Source organism: Oncorhynchus masou, chromosome 20 (genome assembly GCF_036934945.1).
Source record: "Oncorhynchus masou masou isolate Uvic2021 chromosome 20, UVic_Omas_1.1, whole genome shotgun sequence".
Classification (NCBI taxonomy): Eukaryota; Metazoa; Chordata; class Actinopteri; order Salmoniformes; family Salmonidae; genus Oncorhynchus; species Oncorhynchus masou.
This window is the reverse complement of record NC_088231.1, coordinates 1,222,506-1,243,950: the sequence shown is the minus strand read 5'-3', so window position 1 is coordinate 1,243,950 and position 21,445 is coordinate 1,222,506. Positions and strand designations below refer to the sequence as shown.

General features: G+C 38.4%; 1 protein-coding gene and 1 long non-coding RNA gene across 2 annotated transcripts; both read left to right on the top strand.

The window, feature by feature from the left end:
* The first annotated feature begins 209 nt into the window (after nt 1-209).
* LOC135506481 (uncharacterized) lies at nt 210-1,322 on the top strand. Its single transcript, XR_010450507.1, has 4 exons — nt 210-277; nt 664-732; nt 915-959; nt 1,095-1,322. It is a non-coding gene; the product is annotated as an uncharacterized LOC135506481 (long non-coding RNA).
* A 12,474-nt stretch (nt 1,323-13,796) lies between these two features.
* Nucleotides 13,797-16,537, top strand: scpp7 (secretory calcium-binding phosphoprotein 7). The gene is made up of 9 exons (XM_064925861.1): nt 13,797-13,841; nt 13,979-14,043; nt 14,470-14,514; nt 14,808-14,846; nt 14,959-14,985; nt 15,173-15,232; nt 15,526-15,579; nt 15,991-16,024; nt 16,351-16,537. Exons 2-8 carry the CDS (start codon nt 13,990-13,992, stop codon nt 16,018-16,020), a joined length of 309 nt encoding a protein of 102 aa, XP_064781933.1. The 5' UTR covers nt 13,797-13,841; nt 13,979-13,989; the 3' UTR covers nt 16,021-16,024; nt 16,351-16,537.
* Nucleotides 16,538-21,445: the final 4,908 nt, after the last annotated feature.

Sequence of the window (21,445 nt, the reverse complement as noted above, 5' to 3'; positions counted from 1 at the left end):
TATTGGGAAATCATTTGTATGACATCCAGACACAGTATTAACCCTCTCAGTCTCGTCAAGATCAACAAAAGGCTAATATTGATTAATGAGTCTAATAAGTAGATCATGATTGTTTTCATTGCTAATCTGCGTATTTATGTAGAGGTTGCCATGAGACAAACTACATCCGAAATGAGGCAAGAGTGAAGTTACACAGGAACACAACCATTAATAATGAAGACATGCCTGTTCTATCGCTAATGGAATTTCCCTAAAGTACCTGTTTCGAGGAGTCAAGGTAAAGTCAATTCAATTGTAAAGGTGAATTAAATTCCATAACTGTTCATGGAAAGCTTATTTAGACATTTGAGTAATTTAGCAGATGCTCTTATACAGAGCTACGTACAGTTAGTGCATTCACCTTATGATAGCTGTGTAGGACAACCACATATCACAGTCATATTGTGTACATTTGTCCTCAGTAAAGTAGCTATGAGCAAAGTCAGAGTTAGCAAGAGGGGGAAAAAAGTTAAGTGCGAATGTTGGTTATTTCTTTTAATGTCAAATTGAAATTATCATGGGAAAATATAAAGAATACATTGTATAAAATTATACAAAAGTGTATGGTTATATGTTAACGATACACTAAGATATAAGGACATTGATTCATTTATTAATTTGTAGGTCTGGAAGTCTGCTTTCATGATGAAATTTGCTGTACTTGCCATGCTTTTGTTTACTGTGCCTGAAACTGTAAGTGCAAAATTAACTCATCATAATATCCAAGTATATTTTTGTAATTTCAAAGTACACCAACATTTTGTTTAGAACCCTTTCAGTGGTATGATCAATTTAAGCAATTACAAATGTGAGTTTCAACCTGAATAATAAATTGATACATTGATATGTTTGATGAGTTTTAATCCTTTTTACAGCACTCTGGCCGTCACTATCATGGAAGCTACTCTGACAGTGATGAGGTAAAGATTTATTTACATTTCTTAAACATAGCTATTTTAGTATATCCTGTCTGTTGTGTTTTTTTGTGTGATCAAATTTGTATATATTTTTTAGTTATATGGTGATACAGTAACTCTGTCTTGTGTTTTTGTTAGAGGTTCTATCTTGCCCCGATCCCAACATTTCACTGGTATCAACAGAGGCCAGCGCCACCCCGACTTCAGTTCCCTCTCTGGCCCTTCTTCCCTGGGTTACTGCCCCAGCCGGCCCCTGCTCTTATCCCAGCACCAAGGCCTGGACCAAGTCCGGGCCAGACCACCACTGCCCCTGCCACAACTAGTAAAAGGGGAGATAACGGATAAACAGGACCCATCTCAGAACCGGACCAACCCAATGGATCTTCTTTTGGACTATATGTTTTTATTCTAAAATAACAATGGTACATTCAATAACAACATATTATACTTTATTAATAAAATATTCTGGGTGAAATGGTGTATCTTTTTGTTTCATGTTTTGTTTAATGTTCATTTTTGTTTATTGAATTTCATTCAGCTGTATTAATCATACTTTATTATTTGTGCATTTCTATATATTTGCTATTTTGTTAACTGCCCACTGGAATATGATTTTCTGGTTCATCTTATTGTCTTTGTGTGGATTCATGTTGAAGATCTGCTTTTCTTAATATGTGTACATCTCAATGTATATAATGGTATCTTTTTATACACTGTATTATTTTTATATTTTCCTACGATCATTTAAATTTGACATCAACATTTTATTTTGTGACAGCCATAAAGGTGTGGACTATATGAGTCAAGGTAATCATAAACTTAAAAGCTAGGCTACTGGGTGGGTCTGGTGTTTTGTCTGATCTCACACAGGATTATACACCTGTGTGTTGGCAACACCCCTGGAATAGACCTACAGCATGGACACACACCAATATCATTGGATTAACAGAGATTAGGTCTAAACTCACTGTTGATGCTGTAATACCTTCTTGTCATGACTCAGATGTCTCGTTCTGCAATGGCTGATGGCAGAAGCAAGATAGCCTACACCTTAGTCAGCACCTTAGTCAGCATTAAATGCTAATCATTCTTCTTACAGTAAACTCAAGCACACTGGTATTCTAGAATATCAACAACAACAATCTTAAAGGTGCAATGCAGTCAAAACTTCAATTTTACTGTGTTTTATATTTCCACACTATGATTTTGGAATAATGCTGTGAAATTGTGAAAATTATGACAATGCCTTTTTAGTGAAAGAGCTGTTTGAAAAGACCACCTGAAATTTCTGCCTGTTTTGGTGGGTTAGAGGTTTGCCCTGCCTGGTGACATCAGCAGGTGGTAAATTATTTAATAGAAAATAAGAAAGAGAGTTCCACACGTCTCTACCAATAACAGCTAGTTTTCAGGTTCTCCTTCCTCCCCGCTCAGACCACTCCAAGACAGTCCGAGCTAAATTCTTTCTGGAGAAATTGCTCTTTGCGAGGAAGCAATTTTTATTGAAAGAAATCACAGTAAAGTCCTTAATTGTTACCCATAAATGATTAGATATTGAGATAACAATGCCTGCATTGGACGTTTAAAATACTCCACAATTAATTTAGGCTAAAGGATTTTAAATAGACTCATAACTCTGCTTAACCCTGATGAACATCTTGACAGAAACATGATAAGATCTAATGAATTGTTTTTAGAGAATTCTAGAAATACCAGTATCCCATAGTAAATATAAAAATGTCAAAAACTTGATGAAAATGTATATCTTCTTTAGTTTAATGTACTGCCGTCATCAACATATTTATAATTTTTGCCACTTAATTTTTTAAACGTAAATAATTGGAATTAGATATAATTTCAAAGCCCATTTCATGGAGAATGTTACAAACTGGACCAGTGTTTCCTCTGGAAAAATGTGTACTGTAGCATTGGGGAAAATGATTGGGTGGGAAAGGTAACGTGGTAAAAAGGTAAATGGTAAATGTTTTATTACCATAGCATTATTGTATGTTCTCTATATTCATGTAATTGAAAATGTATAAATTGACACAACTTGTGGACAAAATCTAAATGACACCTACCTTATTGTATGGCCTTTCACTTGCATTTCAAAGACGATGGAACAAAAAGAAAAGAAAATGCCTGTTTCTTTTGTATGATCTTTTACCAGATCAAATGTGCTATATTCCCCTACATTAATTTCACATTTCCACAAATTTCAACGTGTTTCAATTCAAATGGTAGCAGGAATATGCATATCCTTGCTTCAGAGCCACAGCCACATATCCTTGCTTCCTGAGCCACAGGCAGATAGATTTGGGTGTGTAATTTGATATATATATATATATATTTCAATTTTAAAACACAATACAACCACATATATGGACACAGTACAATGCCACCAGAATCATTGAGGATGACACAAAAAAGTAAAAATAAATAAATAAATATATAGATATTTCCATTGTGGTCTTCATGAAAATACATAAACACTAAATATACACAAGATTATAACATGAAAACAATATATCTCATCAGTAAGGAGGAAATCATAAAAAAAATATATAAAATAGATTACCATGTAACATTAATTGAAAACAATTCTACTTTATCTAAGCTTATGCAGTTTTAAAGCATTTTGCCCATAAACCATTTCTTAAGGTTCATCTCTCTAGCGTAGCATGCAGATCACATGGGTTCAAACCCAGTCAGACACAAAGACATTTATCTGCTCTTCATGACTAGATCCTAGCATGGCCCTACCCTGTTTGTCTCAACTTCTGGGTCACAGACACACACAAACACACTTCCCCAGATTGTGGTCAGGATTTATTGTGGCAAATCAGAATAATAACATTTAGATGATATCATACATGTACCCTGTAATCAAAGTTGTTTGTTGTGAGTAGCTTTGTGTGGTACACATTTTTAATTAAAATCTTATGGCTGCAGGGGCAGTAGTGTCATGTCTGTCATAATGATGAGACCAAAGCGCAGCGTGATAAGAATACATTCTTTCTTTTAAATACAGAAAACTTAACAAACTAACAGAATGCTACAATAACAAGTGCTGACAGGCCTGAAGTCTTCAATAAAGACTTAAAGGTTGAGACCGAGTCTGCGTCTCTTAGCTCTATAGGAGAAAGCCCTGCCTCCAGCTGTTTGATTAGAAATTCTAGGGACAGTTAGGAGGCCTGCGTATTGTGACCGTAGCGTGCGTCTAGGTATGTACGGCAGGACCAAATCGGAAAGATAGGTAGGAGCCAGCCCAAGTAATGCTTTATAGGTTAGAAGTAAAACCTTGAAATCAGCCCTTGCCTTAACAGGAAGCCGGTGTAGAGAGGCTAGCACTGGAGTAATATGATTAAATGCTTTGGTTTTAGTCAAGATTCTAGCAGCCGTGTTTAGCACTAACTGAAGTTTATTTAGTGCTTTATCCGGGTAGCCGGAAAGTAGAGCACTGCAGTAGTCTAACTTAGAAATGACAAAAGCATGGATTAATTTTTCTGCATCATTTTTGGAAAGAAGGTTTCTGATTTTTGAAATGTTAATAAGTAGATGGAAGAAAGCTGTCCTTGAAACAGACTTGATATGTTAGTCAAAAGAGAGATCAGGGTCCAGAGTAACGCCGAGGTCCTTCACAGTTTTATTTGAGACCACTGTACAATCATCAAGATTAATTGTCAGATTCAACAGAAGATCTCTTTGTTTCTCGGGACCTAGAACAAGCATCTCTGTTTTGTCCAAGTTCAAAAGTTGATAAATGGCAGCCATCTACTTCCTTATGTCTGAAACACAGGCTTCCAGCGAGGGAAATTATGGGGCTTCACCATGTTTCATCGAAATGTACAGCTGTGTGTCATCCGCATAGAAGTGAAAGTTAATATTATGTTTCCGAATGACATCACCAAGATATAGTGAAAGAGCTGTTGCGCAGCAACTCACTGCCTTCCTAAAACGGAACCTTGAGGAACACTGAAATTTACAGTTGATTTGTCAGAGGACAAACCATCCACAGAAACAAACTGATATATTTCCGACAGATAAGATCTAAACCAGGCCAGAACTTGTCCGTGTAGACCAATTTGGGTTTCCAATCTCTCCAAAAGAATGTGGTGATCGATGGTATCAAAAGCAGCACTAAGGTCTAGTAGCATGAGGACAGATGCAGAGCCTCGGTCTGACGCCATTAAAAGGTCCTTTACCACCTTCACATGTGCAGTCTCAGTGCTACGATGGGGTCTATAAACCTATACTGAAGCGTTTCGTATACTTTGTTTGTCTTCAGGAAGGCAGTGAGTTGCTGCGCAACAGCTCTTTGTAATATTTTTGAGTGGAATGGGAGATTCGATACAGGCCGATAGTTTTTTATATTTTCTGGGTCAAGGTTTGGCTTTTTCAAGAGGCTTTATTACTGCCACTTTTAGTGAGTTTGGTACACATCCGGTGGATAGAGAGCCATTGATTATGTTCAACATAGGAGGGCCAAGCACAGGAAGCAGCTCTATCAGTTGTTTAGTTGGAATAGGGTCCAGTATGCAGCTTGAAGGTTTAGAGGCCATGATTATTTTCATCATTGTGTCAAGAGATATAGTACTACAACACTTCCCTCCTTTTACCTCCAACAAAACACTTTTATCACTGCAACTGGTTTGATACATTCACCTGTGAAGATAAATAATGTACTTAAAGTGTACTTAAAGTTTAAGTCTGAAGTTTACATACCACATTTAAACTCACAATTCCTGTAACTGAGTCAGGTTTGTAGGCCTCCTTGCTCACACACACTTTTGTAGTTCTGCCCTCAAATGTTCTATAGGATTGAGGTCAGGACTTTGTCGTGGCCACTCCAATACCTTGACTTAAGCCATTTTGCCACAACTTTGGAAGCTAGCTTTGGGGTCATTGTCCATTTGGAAGACCCATTTGCGACCAAGTTTTAACACCCTGACTGATGTCCTGAGATGTTGCTTCAATATATCCACGTCATTTTCCTCCTCATGATGCCATCTATTTTGTGAAGTACACCAGTCCCTCCTGTAGCAAAGCACCCCCACTACATGATGCTGCCACCCCCATGCTTCACGATTGGAATGTTGTTCTTCAGCTTGCAAGCCTCCCCCTTTATCCTCTAAACATATCAATGGTCAATATGGCCAAACAGTTCTATTTTTGTTTCATCAGACTAGAGGACATTTCTCCAAAAATTACAATCTTTGTCCCGATGTGCAGGTGCAAACTGTAGTCTGGCTTTTTAATGGCAGTTTTGGAGCCATGGCTTCTTCCCTGCTGAGCGGCCATCCATGTCGATATAGGACTCATTTTACTGTGGATATACATACTTTTGTACCTGTTTTCTTCAGCATCTTCACAAGGTCCTTTGCTGTTGTTCTGGGATTGATTTGCACTTTTCGCACCAACGTACGTTCATCTCTAGGAGACAGAACTCATCTCCTTCCTGGGCGGTATGACGGCTGCGTTGTCCCATGGTGTTTATACTTGGATACTATTGTTTGTACAGATGAACGTGGTACCTTCAAGTGTCTGGAAATTACTTCCAAATATGAGCCAGACTTGTGGAGCTCCACAAAAAAAATGTCTGAGTTCTTGGGTGATTTCTTTTGAATTTCCCATGATGTCAAGCAAAGAGGCACTGAGTTTGAAGGTAGACCTTGAAATACATCCACAGGTACACCTCCAATTGACTCAAATGGTGTCAATTAGCCTATCAGAAGCTTCTAAAGCCATGGCTTAATTTTCTGGAATTTTCCAAACTGTTTAAAAGCACAGTCAACTTAGTGTTTGTAAACTTCTGACCCACTGGAATTATGATACAATGACTTATAAGTGAAATTATCTATCTGTAAACAATTGTTAGAAAAATTACTTGTGTCATGCACAAAGTGCCAAACTATAGTTTGTTAACAAGAAATTTGTGGAGTGGTTGAAAAATTAGTTTTAGTAACTCCAACCTAAGTGTATGGGAACTTCCTACTTCAAATGTACATTCAGTAATCTTGCTCTGATTTATCATCCTGAGGGTTCCTGAGATAAAATGTAGTGTAGTTTTGTTTGAAAAAAGTCTATTCAAATATAGGAACTGGGTTCTAAAGTTTGACCCCACTGCTGTCTCTGGCTCCACACCCACCCCACCCTTCTAGATATGCCTTTTCTGTAGGGAAGTTAATGATCCATGGGTGGCAGGTAGTCTTGTGGTTAGAGTTATGGACTAGTACCCGAAAGGTTGCAAGATCAAATCCCTGAGCAGACAAGGTAAAAAGCTGTCATTCTGCCCCTGAACAAGGCCCACTGTTCTTAGGCTGTTATTGAAAATAAGAATTTCTTTTTAAAACATCTTGACACACCCATTCCGTTAGCGGGATGATTTTCATCAACATCCGCTGAATTGCACAGCACCAAATTCAAATTAAATTACTAAAAATATTTAATTTTCATGAAATCACAAAGGCAATATAGCAAAACACAGTTTAGCTTGTTTTTAATCCACCTGGCGTGTCAGATTTCAACAAAGTTTTTTGGCGAAAGTATACCAAGTGTTTATGTAAGGACATCTCTCTCAGTAGACAAAACATTACGAACAGCTAGCAGCCAAGTAGATTGGACACGAAAGTCAGAAAAACAATAAATTAAATTGCTTAGCTTCGATGATCTTCGGATTGTTTGCACTCACGAGACTCCCAGTTACACAATAAATGTTCCTTCCAAAAAGATTATTTTATATCCAAAATACCTCCATTTGTTTGGCGCGTTATGTTCAGAAATCCACAGGCTCAAAGCAGTCACGACATCGCAGACGAAAATTCCAAATAGTATCCGTAAAGTGTATAGAAAGATGTCAAATGTTTTTTATAATCAAACCATAGGTTGTTTTTACAATATATAATCGATAATATGTTAACCGGAATGTAGCTCCTTCCATAGGCTAGAGAGAAAAATGGCTGTTGAGCATGAAAAACTCTGCTGGCACCCAGCCATCCACTGACGCGATGGGTTCTACCTCTCTCATTTTTCAAAATAAAAGCCTGAAACTATGTCTAAGGACTGTTCACAGCTTGAGGAAGCCATAGGAAAAGGAATCGGGTTGATATCCCTTTAAATGGAGGCAAGGCATCCAATGGAACAGAGAACTTTCAGAAAAAACAGCACTTCCTTGTTTGATTTTCCTCAGGTTTTAGCCTGCAATATCAGTTCTGTTATACTCAGACACAAAATTTCTATCCTAATCTGACAATTATATGCATATTCTAGTTTCTGGGCCTGAGAAATAGGCAGTTTCAAATGGGTACGTTTTTTTAGCCAAAAACGAAAATACTGTCCCCTACACTCAAGAAGTTATTAACTGACTTGCCTAGACAAATAAAGTTAAAATAAAATCCATCATCTATGACATTCCTGGTAGTGTGTGAACTTACATTTTGTATTACTATAGCATTATTGTTTGTTCCCTATAGTTACGCAATTGGAAAATGTATAAATTGACCAATTCAGCACATTTGGGCAAACTCCTGGTAGACTTGATGCAAAATGTTGTGTAGTGAGGTAATTCTCCACTGGATCCGTCTGAACCTTTGCACATGCACTGCTGTCATCTTGTGGACAAAATCTAAGTTACAGCAAGGCTCCTACCTATGGCCTTTGTCTTGCATTTCAAAGATGATGGAACACAATCTTTTGAAAACGCCTGATTTTTTGTATTATCTTTTATCAGAACTAATGTGTTATATTCTCCTACAATATTTTTTACATTTCCACAAATTTCAAAGTGTTTTCTTTCAAATGGTATCATGAATATGCATATCATGAAGGGTCCGATACTTTTTTAACATTGTAATTTCTTCAAGGTCTTTGGGATGATTGTGGAAATTCAACTGACAAGTGTTGTGAGGGAAGGAACTGCTGTGCCTGTAAGAATCTTTCTATTTCACAAATAATTGTTATTTTAGGATTTCTTTAGTTTCCCCTTCAAAATAAACATATTTTACAAAGTGTTTTTAGTTGCATGGTAGGAATTAGGTAGGCCAGACTTTCATGCCGCCATTTTTTGAGGGGGCACAAAATCAGACACAAAATGACCAAGAGATGTAGAATATACAGATGTCGGATCTTAATTTGACCAGTTTCGTGGAAAGGGTAAAATAATCCTGCATCTGGATACATTTGGTGCATTTGTATATTATAGTGGTGCTTTAGCATTTGAACGAGTGAGAGAAAGTGGGTTTTCAGTGAATTTATGTAAATCACCAGGCTCATTTGAATATCCTGCAGTGTGTGGCAGATGAATCAGAATTAGTTGGGTAACATAGATAATTAAGATGTTTTGTTTGCATAATATGCTTATGTGATATAGTTGTTATTTAGAATGTATCCCTTTGGACTCTAGTGTTGGCAGTTGCATTTTTCCCTCAGCTCGGGCTCAGTCACTTGGGGCCCAGAGAGGGGAGAGGTCAGGCTTGTCTTTCACATGTCCTTGGTGCTATGCAGAATATCAGAAAGGGAAGAGGACAGAATATTTTGGTGCCTGCCTTTGTACAACATACAGTTCATGGACATGGAGTGTAGTTTAGATCTCTTTTAATCTGTCTCTCTAGAGGCTAAAGGAAACCAAAGCACTTACCTGGTAAATGAACACTAAAATGTTTACCTCTTTTGGCGCATGAACCGCTAGCGGGACACCTACGACAACATCTTGTGAAATTGCAGTGTGCGAAATTCAAAATACAAAAATCATAATAATAAACATTCATGAAAATACCAGTGTCATACATAATTTAAAAGTTTAACTTCTTAATCCAACCGCATTGTCAGATTTTAAAAAAGGCTTTAAGGCGAAAGCATACCATGCGATTATCTGAGGACAGAGCCCTACACCAAAATACTTTTTTAACCAGCACAGGCGTAACAAAATCACAAATAGCAATTAAATGAATCACTTACCTTTGATGATCTTCCTCTGTTTGCAATCCCAAGGGTCCCAGATACACATTGAATGGTCGTTTTGTTCGATGAAGTCCTTCTTTATATCCAAAAAAGTATTTTTAGTTGGCGCCAATGATCTCAATAATCCACTCATTCAACATGCATACAAACAAATCCAAAAAGTTACCAGTAAAGTTTGTCAAAACAAATCAAACGATGTTTCTAATTAATCCTTGGGTACTCTAATATCTAAATAAACTATCATATTTAAATAACGAAGAGCGCGCGCCTCATTCACGCGCCAACAAGACTACTTTTCTAATGAGAGATACCTTGTAGTTAGTTCTTCCAACTACTTGCTAATTCTTCGAAAAACAACCCTGAAACCCTTTCTCAAGACTGTTTACTTGTAGTGGAAGCCATAGGCCATAGGAACTGCAATCTGGGTCCTATCTATTTGTATTTCCCATAGGCTAGCACTATAATGATCTGTGACCTCAAAAAAATCATTTCTGGATGGATTTTCCTTGCGTTTTTGCCTGCCATATCAGTTCTGTTATACTCACAGACATTATTGTAACAGTTTCAGGAACATCAGCGTGTTTCCTATCCAATGCTACCAAGTATATGTGTATCCTAGCTTCTGGGCCTGAGTAACAGGCAGTTTACTTTGGGCAGTCATCTGAAATTCCGAACAAAAAACAGTCTCCAAAACAGGTTTTAAGTATTGTGTAAATATGTAATCTCTTTACAGTTATCCCAATATGAATACCCATGGTTTTTCCAAGCAGCAGTCCCACATGTTCCACATTTTCCACAATTCCCGGCAAATGCTTCCCCAGTACACCCAGCGGCAGCAGTCACCCCACCATCACAACCAGTGCAACCAGCACAGGTACCACAGTCTGACCAACAGCAGCAGCAGCAACAGCAGGTAGATAAAAAATAAATGGCAATCATGTCTAAATAAACCTATTTTATGCAAAATAGCAACATGCTTGTCTTTTTTTCTAAAAAGGTGTAGTATGGCTTCATTTTGTGTTTTGTTCAGAAACACCAGTTTTTAAAAAACGTGTACTGCCCCCAGAGTCCCCAATTCTTCTAAATTTTTCAACAACCAATGGTAAACATTCAGTAAGATAATTGTCATTATCTTTAAAGAAATCATTTTATTGTACTTTCGGTAATTGTCTCATTATACAGTGTGCCAATTCTGTTCTCGAATGCTCCATTTGGAGGTCTGAGCTCTGAAGAGCTTGAGGTAATGTAAGAAAGATCCTTATCAATCTACATTTATTTTGAGACTCATTGAACTCAGTGAAAAATATGTATCTGATACAGTATAAAGAATGCATTCATTTTGCACAGGGTTGAACAGGGTTGCAAGTTAATTCTTGACTGTGTTGTGAATTTCTGTGTATAAAAAGTAATTCATGAAATGCTAATAAAACCCCACACCAGCATTTTGACAACCTCTGGTGTCATCTTCAATCTTGATGCAACACTTGTCTATATCTGCTGCCCCAATTTCCTTTCTTGTCTCCACCAGTTTGTCTGTGGCATTGGCTACATCTAATTAAACCCAAACACAACTGCTGCCAAGGTAGCTGAGAGCTTTACATCACAAACCTTCATGTTGCAGGCCGTTGACATATTCATTATTTCCCAAATATATAAATACATATCATTCGGATAATCAGCACGAACTCCCTTCACCTCACCTATGTGCCTTAATTACCCACTCAGAGACGAAGACAGACAGAAAACATAGAGAAACTCCCAAATTTTCCACTTGAACCTAGGTTGCAACACAAATGGCACGCTGTAGTGGAATACTTTTGACCGGGGCCCATTAGGGTGACATTTTGTAAGGCAGCCAAGATGTATCTAAACACAGGAGGGCTCATTTGAAGCCTCTAGATAGGACTTGGATTAGAAATTATGGTCACACATTATTTGGATAGTCCAGATTGTCCATCTGTAAATGCTCTACAGACGGTCACACTAGCAACAAACTACAGTACCTTTTGATAAGAAAATTCTTGCTCAGGTTACGGTTAAGGTTAGGTTTGAATAAGGGTTAGGGTTAGGGCTACGGCTAGGGTTAGTAGATATTTTTTTGAAATGTTACTGATAGTCTGTAGACCATCTACAGATGGGCTATCCAATTGAAGTGTTACTGAAATGATAGACAGGTAGTGAGGCTCGAACTATTCATCAGTTGTTTTTTGTCATGACAGGTCTAGGTGATAGAGGTAAAATACATGTCTATTCGCCAGGGAACAGAATCAAAGGTACAAGCAATGCAGATACTAAAGCATAGGGGATGTAAATAAATATGTATTCAAAAAAACACACTGAACAGGGTGCTAAATACACCTAAAAAAAGAACTCCTAAAATAAATATTGCATTTCAAAAAGTGAGTGCCAATGTTGTTTGAGGGTAGTTTGAAGGGTGTTAGGATTGATATCATAGGTATTCTCTGCAATTCACAAAGCAAACAGCAGTAGCAAGCTGACAACAGTGAAGCACGAGGCTAAACTTCTCCACAGTGTTTGTTTCGCAGCTATGTTGCTGCAGAGTGATGTGTACCAATGGACATGCACAGATTGATACTCTGTACGTGCATCATCTTACATTGGGCTTATCTGAAAAAAATGGGTTCAACATACTGTGCATGTCAAAGTCTAAGTTTAAGTAGACCTAGCTTTAGTAGACCTTCCTTTTAATTAATAACATCACACATTTAACAAAATCCATATTTTATTGAGGGCTTCATTTGAAAAGTTTGGTAATAATGTAGGTAGACAAAAACAAATCTTGCTCTATGCCAAATTTGGTGCTTTATCAAAATGTTTACTACTTTTAGATCTGTATGTATTGATGTGAATTGTTAGATACTACTGCACTGTTGGAGCTTGGAACACAAGCATTTCACTACACCCGCAATAACATCTGCTAAATACAATATGATTCGTTTTGAGTCCACATTTTCAGCTTAGCATCGCATCACTTGTATACAAAAGAGAGACAATTTTTAATTTAACCATATTAACACAGATAGTCATAAATTATGTTTTTATGTTGGTAAATAGTTTCTTGACAAAGTCCTACAATTTCAGAAAGATAAAATTGACCCCTTTTGGTGCTTTTAGGGTTAAGACTGGCCTGCTGCTGGGAATACTGTTTTGACTATATGGATGGTCACAAGAAAATGTGAATTACTTGAAACAGGTCACAGACCAAAATGTTTTGATTAAATAACAAAGCAATGCATTGGTAGCTAGTTACCAATAGATTTAAATATTTTTGTTTTGTTTTATGGTATCCAGCTGGTCTTCTCTCATTGAGAGAAGACATTCCTGCCACAGGAGTTGCTAGAGCACAATGGGACAAGGACATCACTGCCAGCCAAACCCTCCACTAAACCAGACAATGCTGGGCCAATTGTGTACCACCCCATGGGTCTCCCAGTCACAACTGGCTGCCACAGAGCCTGGACTCAAACCAGGATCTCTAGCGGAAGAGTTAGCAACTATAATGCAGTGCCTTAGACCAATGCGCCACTCGGGAGGCCTAGATTGAAATCTATAAACACTGAGGTGAAGCCAGGTGTGCAAAACGTCTTATGTCATATTCATATACATCATAGGATGATATCTTAAAGTTTATCCTTAAAGGCTGCCAATCAAATACAGGATGGGGGTGGGCATCTGTAATTACAATCAAAGCAAAAAAAGGATATTTGGAGATTGTTCATATAGATAAACAATAGCTGCCAAAGCAGCTTTTGAATGATCAAAGAATGGCTTGGCTAGTCACCAAGTCATCATCAGAAGTTGGACCTCCTTTTGCTTTTGGGGAGAATAAAAAGGAGCAGATCTCTCCCTCAGACATCATACCCTTCTTCAGCAATCCTTTGATTCTCTTGTGGAGCTGCACTACTAAAGGTAATTTATTAGAAATCAACTCTGATTCAACCTTTAGCTTCAGTATTTGTCAACGCAAAAGGGAAAATAAACTAGAGGAAACTACTTCAGAAAGTGATGAAGGATTTTTCAAAATGTCAAATATTTTTCGTCAACAGAATCCTTCAAGATGAAAACCTTCATTCTGATCGCCTGCATCCTGGGGACTGCTCTCGGCCGCCCTGTGAGTTCAATTCTCCGTTGTATTATGTATAAGTGTACTGTGTTGTCTTTCCGATTTTATGTTTCTCTGTTATTCTGTACAAAATATCCATGGTGGCAGGTACCCTAGTGGTTAGAGCATTGGACTAGTAAACGAAAGGTTTTAAGATCAAATCCCCAAGCTGACAAAGTAAAACGCTGTTGTTCTGCACCTGAACAAGGCAGTTAACCTGCTGTCATTGAAAATAAGAATTTGTTTTTAACTGACTTGCCTAGTTAAATAAAGTACATTCTAAAATGATATATATATTTTTCTTTAATTTACAAATAAATGGATTGGAAACATTTACAAACAGTATTCATATATTTAGTCATTATTTACTGTGATTACAGTGTCTTTATAAGTGCTGAACCTAACATTCATCTAACATTCATCTGTACTTCACAGCAAAGGCTGGTCATGGAGTTTGACTTCCAGGCTGCCAACGCTCAGGTAAGAAACACTGCTAGTCTACACCTGTTGTTTACGATGCATTTGATTTGATACATAGTTACGGTGTCCATATTAGGACATACATAACTCAAGGGAGTTATTCCACGGACATGTGATGCTGTCCCAAAATGGGCACCATAACTGATGTAATGTGATGAAAAAATAAGAATAATAGTTACAATATGAATAGTTTTAAAATCATAAAATGAGGAACAAAGTGCCTGAAAAGGGAATAGAACACTGAAGAACTGAATTTTCCATAATACAAATCTTTGTTTTCCAATCATTTGTAGGCTCTCCAAGCTGGACAAGCCAGACCTGATCTAGAGATTGTAGGTGTTTGACAAAATAAATAGTTCAAATTAATCACAATACATTTCCCATTCTAGATTGAAGTCAACCTTCTACGTTTACTGTAGTAACCAGAGTGTTCCAATGTTACAGATCCTTCCTGTTGGTGGTGGAGTACCTGTAAGTAACCATAGCAACATAGTGAAATACACTGTGCTGTTGTGTTAGTGATGCTACACCAGTGCATCTCACACTAATAGAGAGAATGTTCATTCCAGTCAATATCACAGGTGTTAACTTATCAGAATTCAGAAAGTCATGATGAAAGTGTGTGTGTGTGTGTGTGTGTGTGTGTGTCAAAACATAGTCAGGTGGTTTCATCAAACAGGAGATCCCCCAGCCACTCGGCCAGGAGAGCGTTGAGATCGTGAGTGATCATGACCCCTATTAATATACAGTACATGTACACAGCATGACAAATGTATTGTGTGTCTGCTTGATTGCATCTGGGGCGGCAGGTAGCCTAGTGGTTAGAGCGGTGGGCCAATAACTGAATGGTTGCTGACAAGGTAAAAATGTGTTGTTCTGCCATTGAACAAGGCAATTAACCCACTGTTCCCCAATACTCATTGTAAATCAGAATTTGTTCTTAACTGACTTGCCTAGTTAAATAAAGGTTAAAATAAATATATATATATATGACTCTCTCCTTTCCTCTAGTACCACCCCTTCAGCATCCAGGTTGCCCCACCTGCTCCTGCTGCACCTGCCCATGTAAGACCTAATGCCTTTATGTCCGCAACATACATCAGGTGGCAATTTGAACATATTTGAAGGGAGTGCTGCTGAGACTTAGGCTTTACTCATGGACACCGTACCTACGTTCATATAGGAGCTACACTGTGAAAGAGCCTCACTCAATCATGTTTATTTTTTATTTTTTTATTCTATATATAGTGTAATACAGAGGTGGTTGTTGATCATGGACTTTCGCTAGTAAATCCATGTCATTTTCAAATGAAAATGTACTGATTTCCAATATGTTATAGTGGGTTACTTTAAAGATACTGTCAAAAAATCTGGGAACAGTGTCTTCAACCATTCCTTTCGCCATTGTGATGTGAAATGAAACAACTGTTCAAATAGGAGTGCTGATTGGTTAATTGGCAACCACTGTCATTGCAGACTCATACATCCGATGAGGAAGACGATTAGAGATGTGAGTAAGACCTTTGCTCTACCATATGACACAAACATGTATTGCCATATTTAAGCTCATGAATTGCTGAATTCCTTAACTGTTCTGTCACAGAGCAATGCAACAGGCTTGATAATGTTGTTTGGTGGTGGCGTACCTATGTTTGATTGTGGTCAGTTTTTTTGTATTATTATGTAAAATATGCAGTACATTCTAAATTCATACATTATCATACCTCCTGTGGTTAAATCTTAGAGACTCAGAGAAGTCTGCTTTGTAAGAAGACTGTTGACTTTGCACTTACCTGTATATCTGTTTTTCAATCCCCCATTTTTTACTCTTTTCAGATTACCAATAATTGGATATCTACAATACCCTTTGATGAACAACGATGTCCTTCAACTCCAAAGCTGCTTTTAGTGTCCTAGATTGATTCAGTAAATGCAATGCTTAACCCAGCAATAAACATAGTGTAACATGGTGCTTAACCGATGGCTTGATGCATGAAAGCTGTGTGTAATTGTTTGTACTTGGCAGAAGAATGTTAATTTTTTTTTAAAGAATGTTTTGCCAAACTTCTCCATAACATGCCTCAATTTTCTTTCTTGTCTCTGCTTGTTAGTCTGTGGCATTGATGACATTATGAATTCAAATGATTTAAGTTCTTCTCAATCGCGTAGGCATTTTTATAACAATGTCATTTTTCTAGACAGTACACAAGACACACAACTCTGTGTAGTAAATTTTCCAAATGTTGTTACCTTCTCAAAACAGCAAATAGAGCACACTATATAAAAAAAATATATGATACTATAGGACACCCTCAAAACTGCAAATACATCCATAAAAAAAACACAGCCTGCAAAACATGAACACAACCATATATACACTATATATACAAAAGTCTGTGGACACCCCTTCAAATGAGAGGATTTGGCTTTTTCATGCGCAACCACTGCTGACAGGTGTAAAATCAAGCACACAGCCATGCAATCTCCATAAACAAACATTGGCAGTAAAATGGCCTTACTGAAGAGCTCAGTGACTTTCAACGTGGCATCGTTGAAAGGATGCCACCTTTCAAACAAACCAGTTTCTCAAATATCTGCCCTGCTAGAGCTGCTCTGGTCAACTGTGAGTGCTGTTATTGTGAAGTGGAAACATCTTGGAGCAACAACGGCTCAGCCACGAAGCGGTAGGCCACACAAGCTTACAGAACAGGACAGCCGAGTGCTGAAGCTCAGAGCAAGAATCTTCTGTCCTCGGTTGCGAAACTCACTACCGAGTACCAAACTGCCTCTGGAAGCAACGTGAGCACAAGAACTGTTTGTCGGGAGATTCATGAAATGGGTTTCCATGGCCAAGCTATGCGCAATGCCAAGCGTCGGCTGGAGTAGTTTAAAGCTAGTCACCATTGGTTTCTAGAGCAGTGGAAACGCGTTCTCTGGAGTGATGAATCACACTTCACCATCTGGCTATCCGATGGACGAATCTGGGTTTGGCGGATGCCAGGAGATCGCTACCTTCCCAAATGCATAGTTTCAACTGTAAAGTTTGGTGGGGGAGGTATAATGGTCTGGGGCTGTTTTTTATGGTTTGGGCTAGGCCCCTTAGTTCCAGTGAAGGGAAATCTTAACACTACACCATTCAATGACATTCTAGATGATTCTGTGCTTTTGACCTTGTGGCAACAGTTTGGAGAAGGCCCTTTCCTGTTTTAGAATGACAATGACCCCGTACTCAAAGCGAGGTCCATACAGACATTGTTTGTCAAGATCAGTGTGGAAGATCTTGAATGGCCTGCACAGATCTCTGACCTCAATCCCCTGACTTCACCATCTAACACCTTTGGGATTAATTGGAACATGGACTGCAAGCCAGGCCTAGTGGCCCAACATCAGTGCCTGACCTCACTAAAGGTCTTGTGGCTGAATTGAAGCAAGTTCATACAGAAATGTTCCAACATCAGGTCAAAAGCCTTCCCAGAAGAGTGGAGGCTTTTATAGCAGCAAAGGGGGGACCAACCCCATCTTAACGCCCATGATTTTGGAATGAGGTGTTCGACGAGCAGGTGTCAACATAGTTTTGGTCATGTAGTGTATCTCAGAAACATTTTACATGAAGGGGGTATACCTAACACCATTATGAAACCAAACATAACACCTTTGTAAGTGTTGCAGTACCATTTCTAACAACCTTCATAACACATTTATTCAAAATCATTCACAAGAGTTTTCAAAATGAAGGTTCCCTCAAATAAAATGGAAATTCATATCTTTACTGTCACAGCACCCAAAGTCCTGGTACTATTCACACAACAGGTGGGGTTAAGCTCAGGGTCAGCCATACAGCATTAACCTTGTAGCAGTTTAGGGTTAAATGTTCTGATCAATGCCATATTGGCATATTGGGGATGGCACCAGCCTTGAGTGTAGTATATTGAAAATACAAAAGCAAGCTGTGCTTGATTGCACTTGCCTGGCGCAACGGCATTGTCCCAAAAGTGCAACGCCAGGCAGGCTCAGACAAATGCTCAAAGTGTTTGAAAGTTTTCAAATAATATTTCAACACTGGCAATTGAGTAATTGTTTGCCATTGTAATGTAGTAAGCAATTTTAGCTAATACCTGAAGAATTTGATTTGCATCTTTATCTTAGCAGGCTAACACAATCTTGTAACATCAGCAACTACAGTATCTGGCTCACTCCCACCAGATGTTATATTGTTAATATGGTATAGTTAATAGTCTGGGAACAAAACACTTCGGTGAATCTGTATTCATAGTTTTGCAAACAGGTGTCTTCAAACGTTAGTTTGACAGGCAGTCACATTCTAAACATTTGTCAATTTTTGGGCTTATCTGATATATATTTTCCACAATGTGTAAACAGCAAAAATACAATTAACACATTGTAATAATGTATAGATCAATAATGTATAGATCAATCAAAGAACAATCAAAACAAAGAAGGCTATTACAATATACTTTTTTTCAAATATAATGTGTCCCTAAGTTTTATGTCATTGGTGTTACCACCTTCAAAATCACTCATTAGAGAGATATACAAGAACCTTGCGCATTTTGTCAAAGACAATGCATCGCAGTGCTAGCTGCATTACTATAGATCCTGGTTCAATCCCAGGCTGTGTCGCAGCCTTGCCACAACCGGGAGACCTATGAGGCGGTGTACAATTGGCCCAGCGTCATCCAGGGTATGGAAGGTTTGGCCGGGTTATCCTTGTCCCATCACTTAATGCAACTTCAGAATACAAAAGAAAATACAAATACAAAAAAGTTTACATGTACACCCATTTACGGACATCACTCTGCTTGCTAAGCGAGTACCACATCCCCCCGATTCGGGTCTCATACTTGGCTCGAAACGCACCCGTGACCGCCCTCCTTGGCAACATTCCAACGGTTTGAGCCAACCAAAAGGTACGAATTGGATGGATCCATCCGTGACATTTCAAGTTAGCTATGGAGTGAGCTTAAGCAAATGTTCTTACCTCCGTTACACCCACAGGCAGTTGTTAAAACTGAAATTCATGAGTATTCACCAAGAAATGGAATCAAAAACAAAAGCAACACACAAACTAAAGCATAGATATATATATATACAGTGCCTTGCGAAAGTATTCGGCCCCCTTGAACTTTGTGACCTTTTGCCACATTTCAGGCTTCAAACATAAAGATATAAAACTGTATTTTTTGTGAAGAATCAACAACAAGTGGGACACAATCATGAAGTGGAACGACATTTATTGGATATTTCAAACTTTTTTAACAAATCAAAAACTGAAAAATTGGGCGTGCAAAATTATTCAGCCCCCTTAAGTTAATACTTTGTAGCGCCACCTTTTGCTGCGATTACAGCTGTAAGTCGCTTGCTCTATCAGTTTTGCACATCGAGAGACTGGAATTTTTTCCCATTCCTCCTTGCAAAACAGCTCGAGCTCAGTGAGGTTGGATGGAGAGCATTTGTGAACAGCAGTTTTCAGTTCTTTCCACAGATTCTCGATTGGATTCAGGTCTGGACTTTGACTTGGCCATTCTAACACCTGGATATGTTTATTTTTGAACCATTCCATTGTAGATTTTGCTTTATGTTTTTGATCATTGTCTTGCTGGAAGACAAATCTCCATCCCAGTCTCAGGTCTTTTGCAGACTCCATCAGGTTTTCTTCCAGAATGGTCCTGTATTTGGCTCCATCCATCTTCCCATCAATTGTAACCATCTTCCCTGTCCCTGCTGAAGAAAAGCAGGCGCAAACCATGATGCTGCCACCACCATGTTTGACAGTGGGTATGGTGTGTTCAGGGTGATGAGCTGTGTTGCTTTTACGCCAAACATAACATTTTGCATTGTTGCCAAAAAGTTCAATTTTGGTTTCATCTGACCAGAGCACCTTCTTCCACATGTTTGGTGTGTCTCCCAGGTGGCTTGTGGCAAACTTTAAACAACACTTTTTATGGATATCTTTAAGAAATGGCTTTCTTCTTGCCACTCTTCCATAAAGGCCAGATTTGCGCAATATATGACTGATTGTTGTCCTATGGACAGAGTCTCCCACCTCAGCTGTAGATCTCTGCAGTTTATCCAGAGTGATCATGGGCCTCTTGGCTGCATCTCTGATCAGTCTTCTCCTTGTATGAGCTGAAAGTTTAGAGGGACGGCCAGGTCTTGGTAGATTTGCAGTGGTCTGATACTCGTTCCATTTCAATATTATCGCTTGCACAGTGCTCCTTGGGATGTTTAAAGCTTGGGAAATCTTTTTGTATCCAAATCCGGCTTTAAACTTCTTCACAACAGTATCTCGGACCTGCCTGGTGTGTTCCTTGTTCTTCATGATGCTCTCTGCGCTTTTAACGGACCTCTGAGACTATCACAGTGCAGGTGCATTTATACGGAGACTTGATTACACACAGGTGGATTGTATTTATCATCATTAGTCATTTAGGTCAACATTGGATCATTCAGAGATCCTCACTGAACGTCTGGAGAGGCTGCACTGAAAGTAAAGGGGCTGAATAATTTTGCACGCCCAATTTTTCAGTTTTAGAGACTTACCCAGAAAGACTCACAGCTGTAATCACTGCAAAAGTTAATTCTAACATGTATTGACTCAGGAGTGTAAATACTTATGTGAACAAGTTATTTCTGTATTTCATTTTCAATAAATTTGCAAACATTTCTATAATTTCACTTTGTCATTATTAGGTATTCTGTGTATATATAAAATAAAATAAAATATATTTAATCAATTTTGAATTCAGGCTGTAAAATGTGGGTGTCATGCTTGTTGAAGGAGTGGACCAAGGCGCAGCGTGCGTAGAGTTCCACATGATATTTAATAGTGAAACTTACAACAAAACACAAAGAATAACAAATGTGCCGTCACGGCGCGCACAAAGCACTAACCAAAACAATATCCCACAAA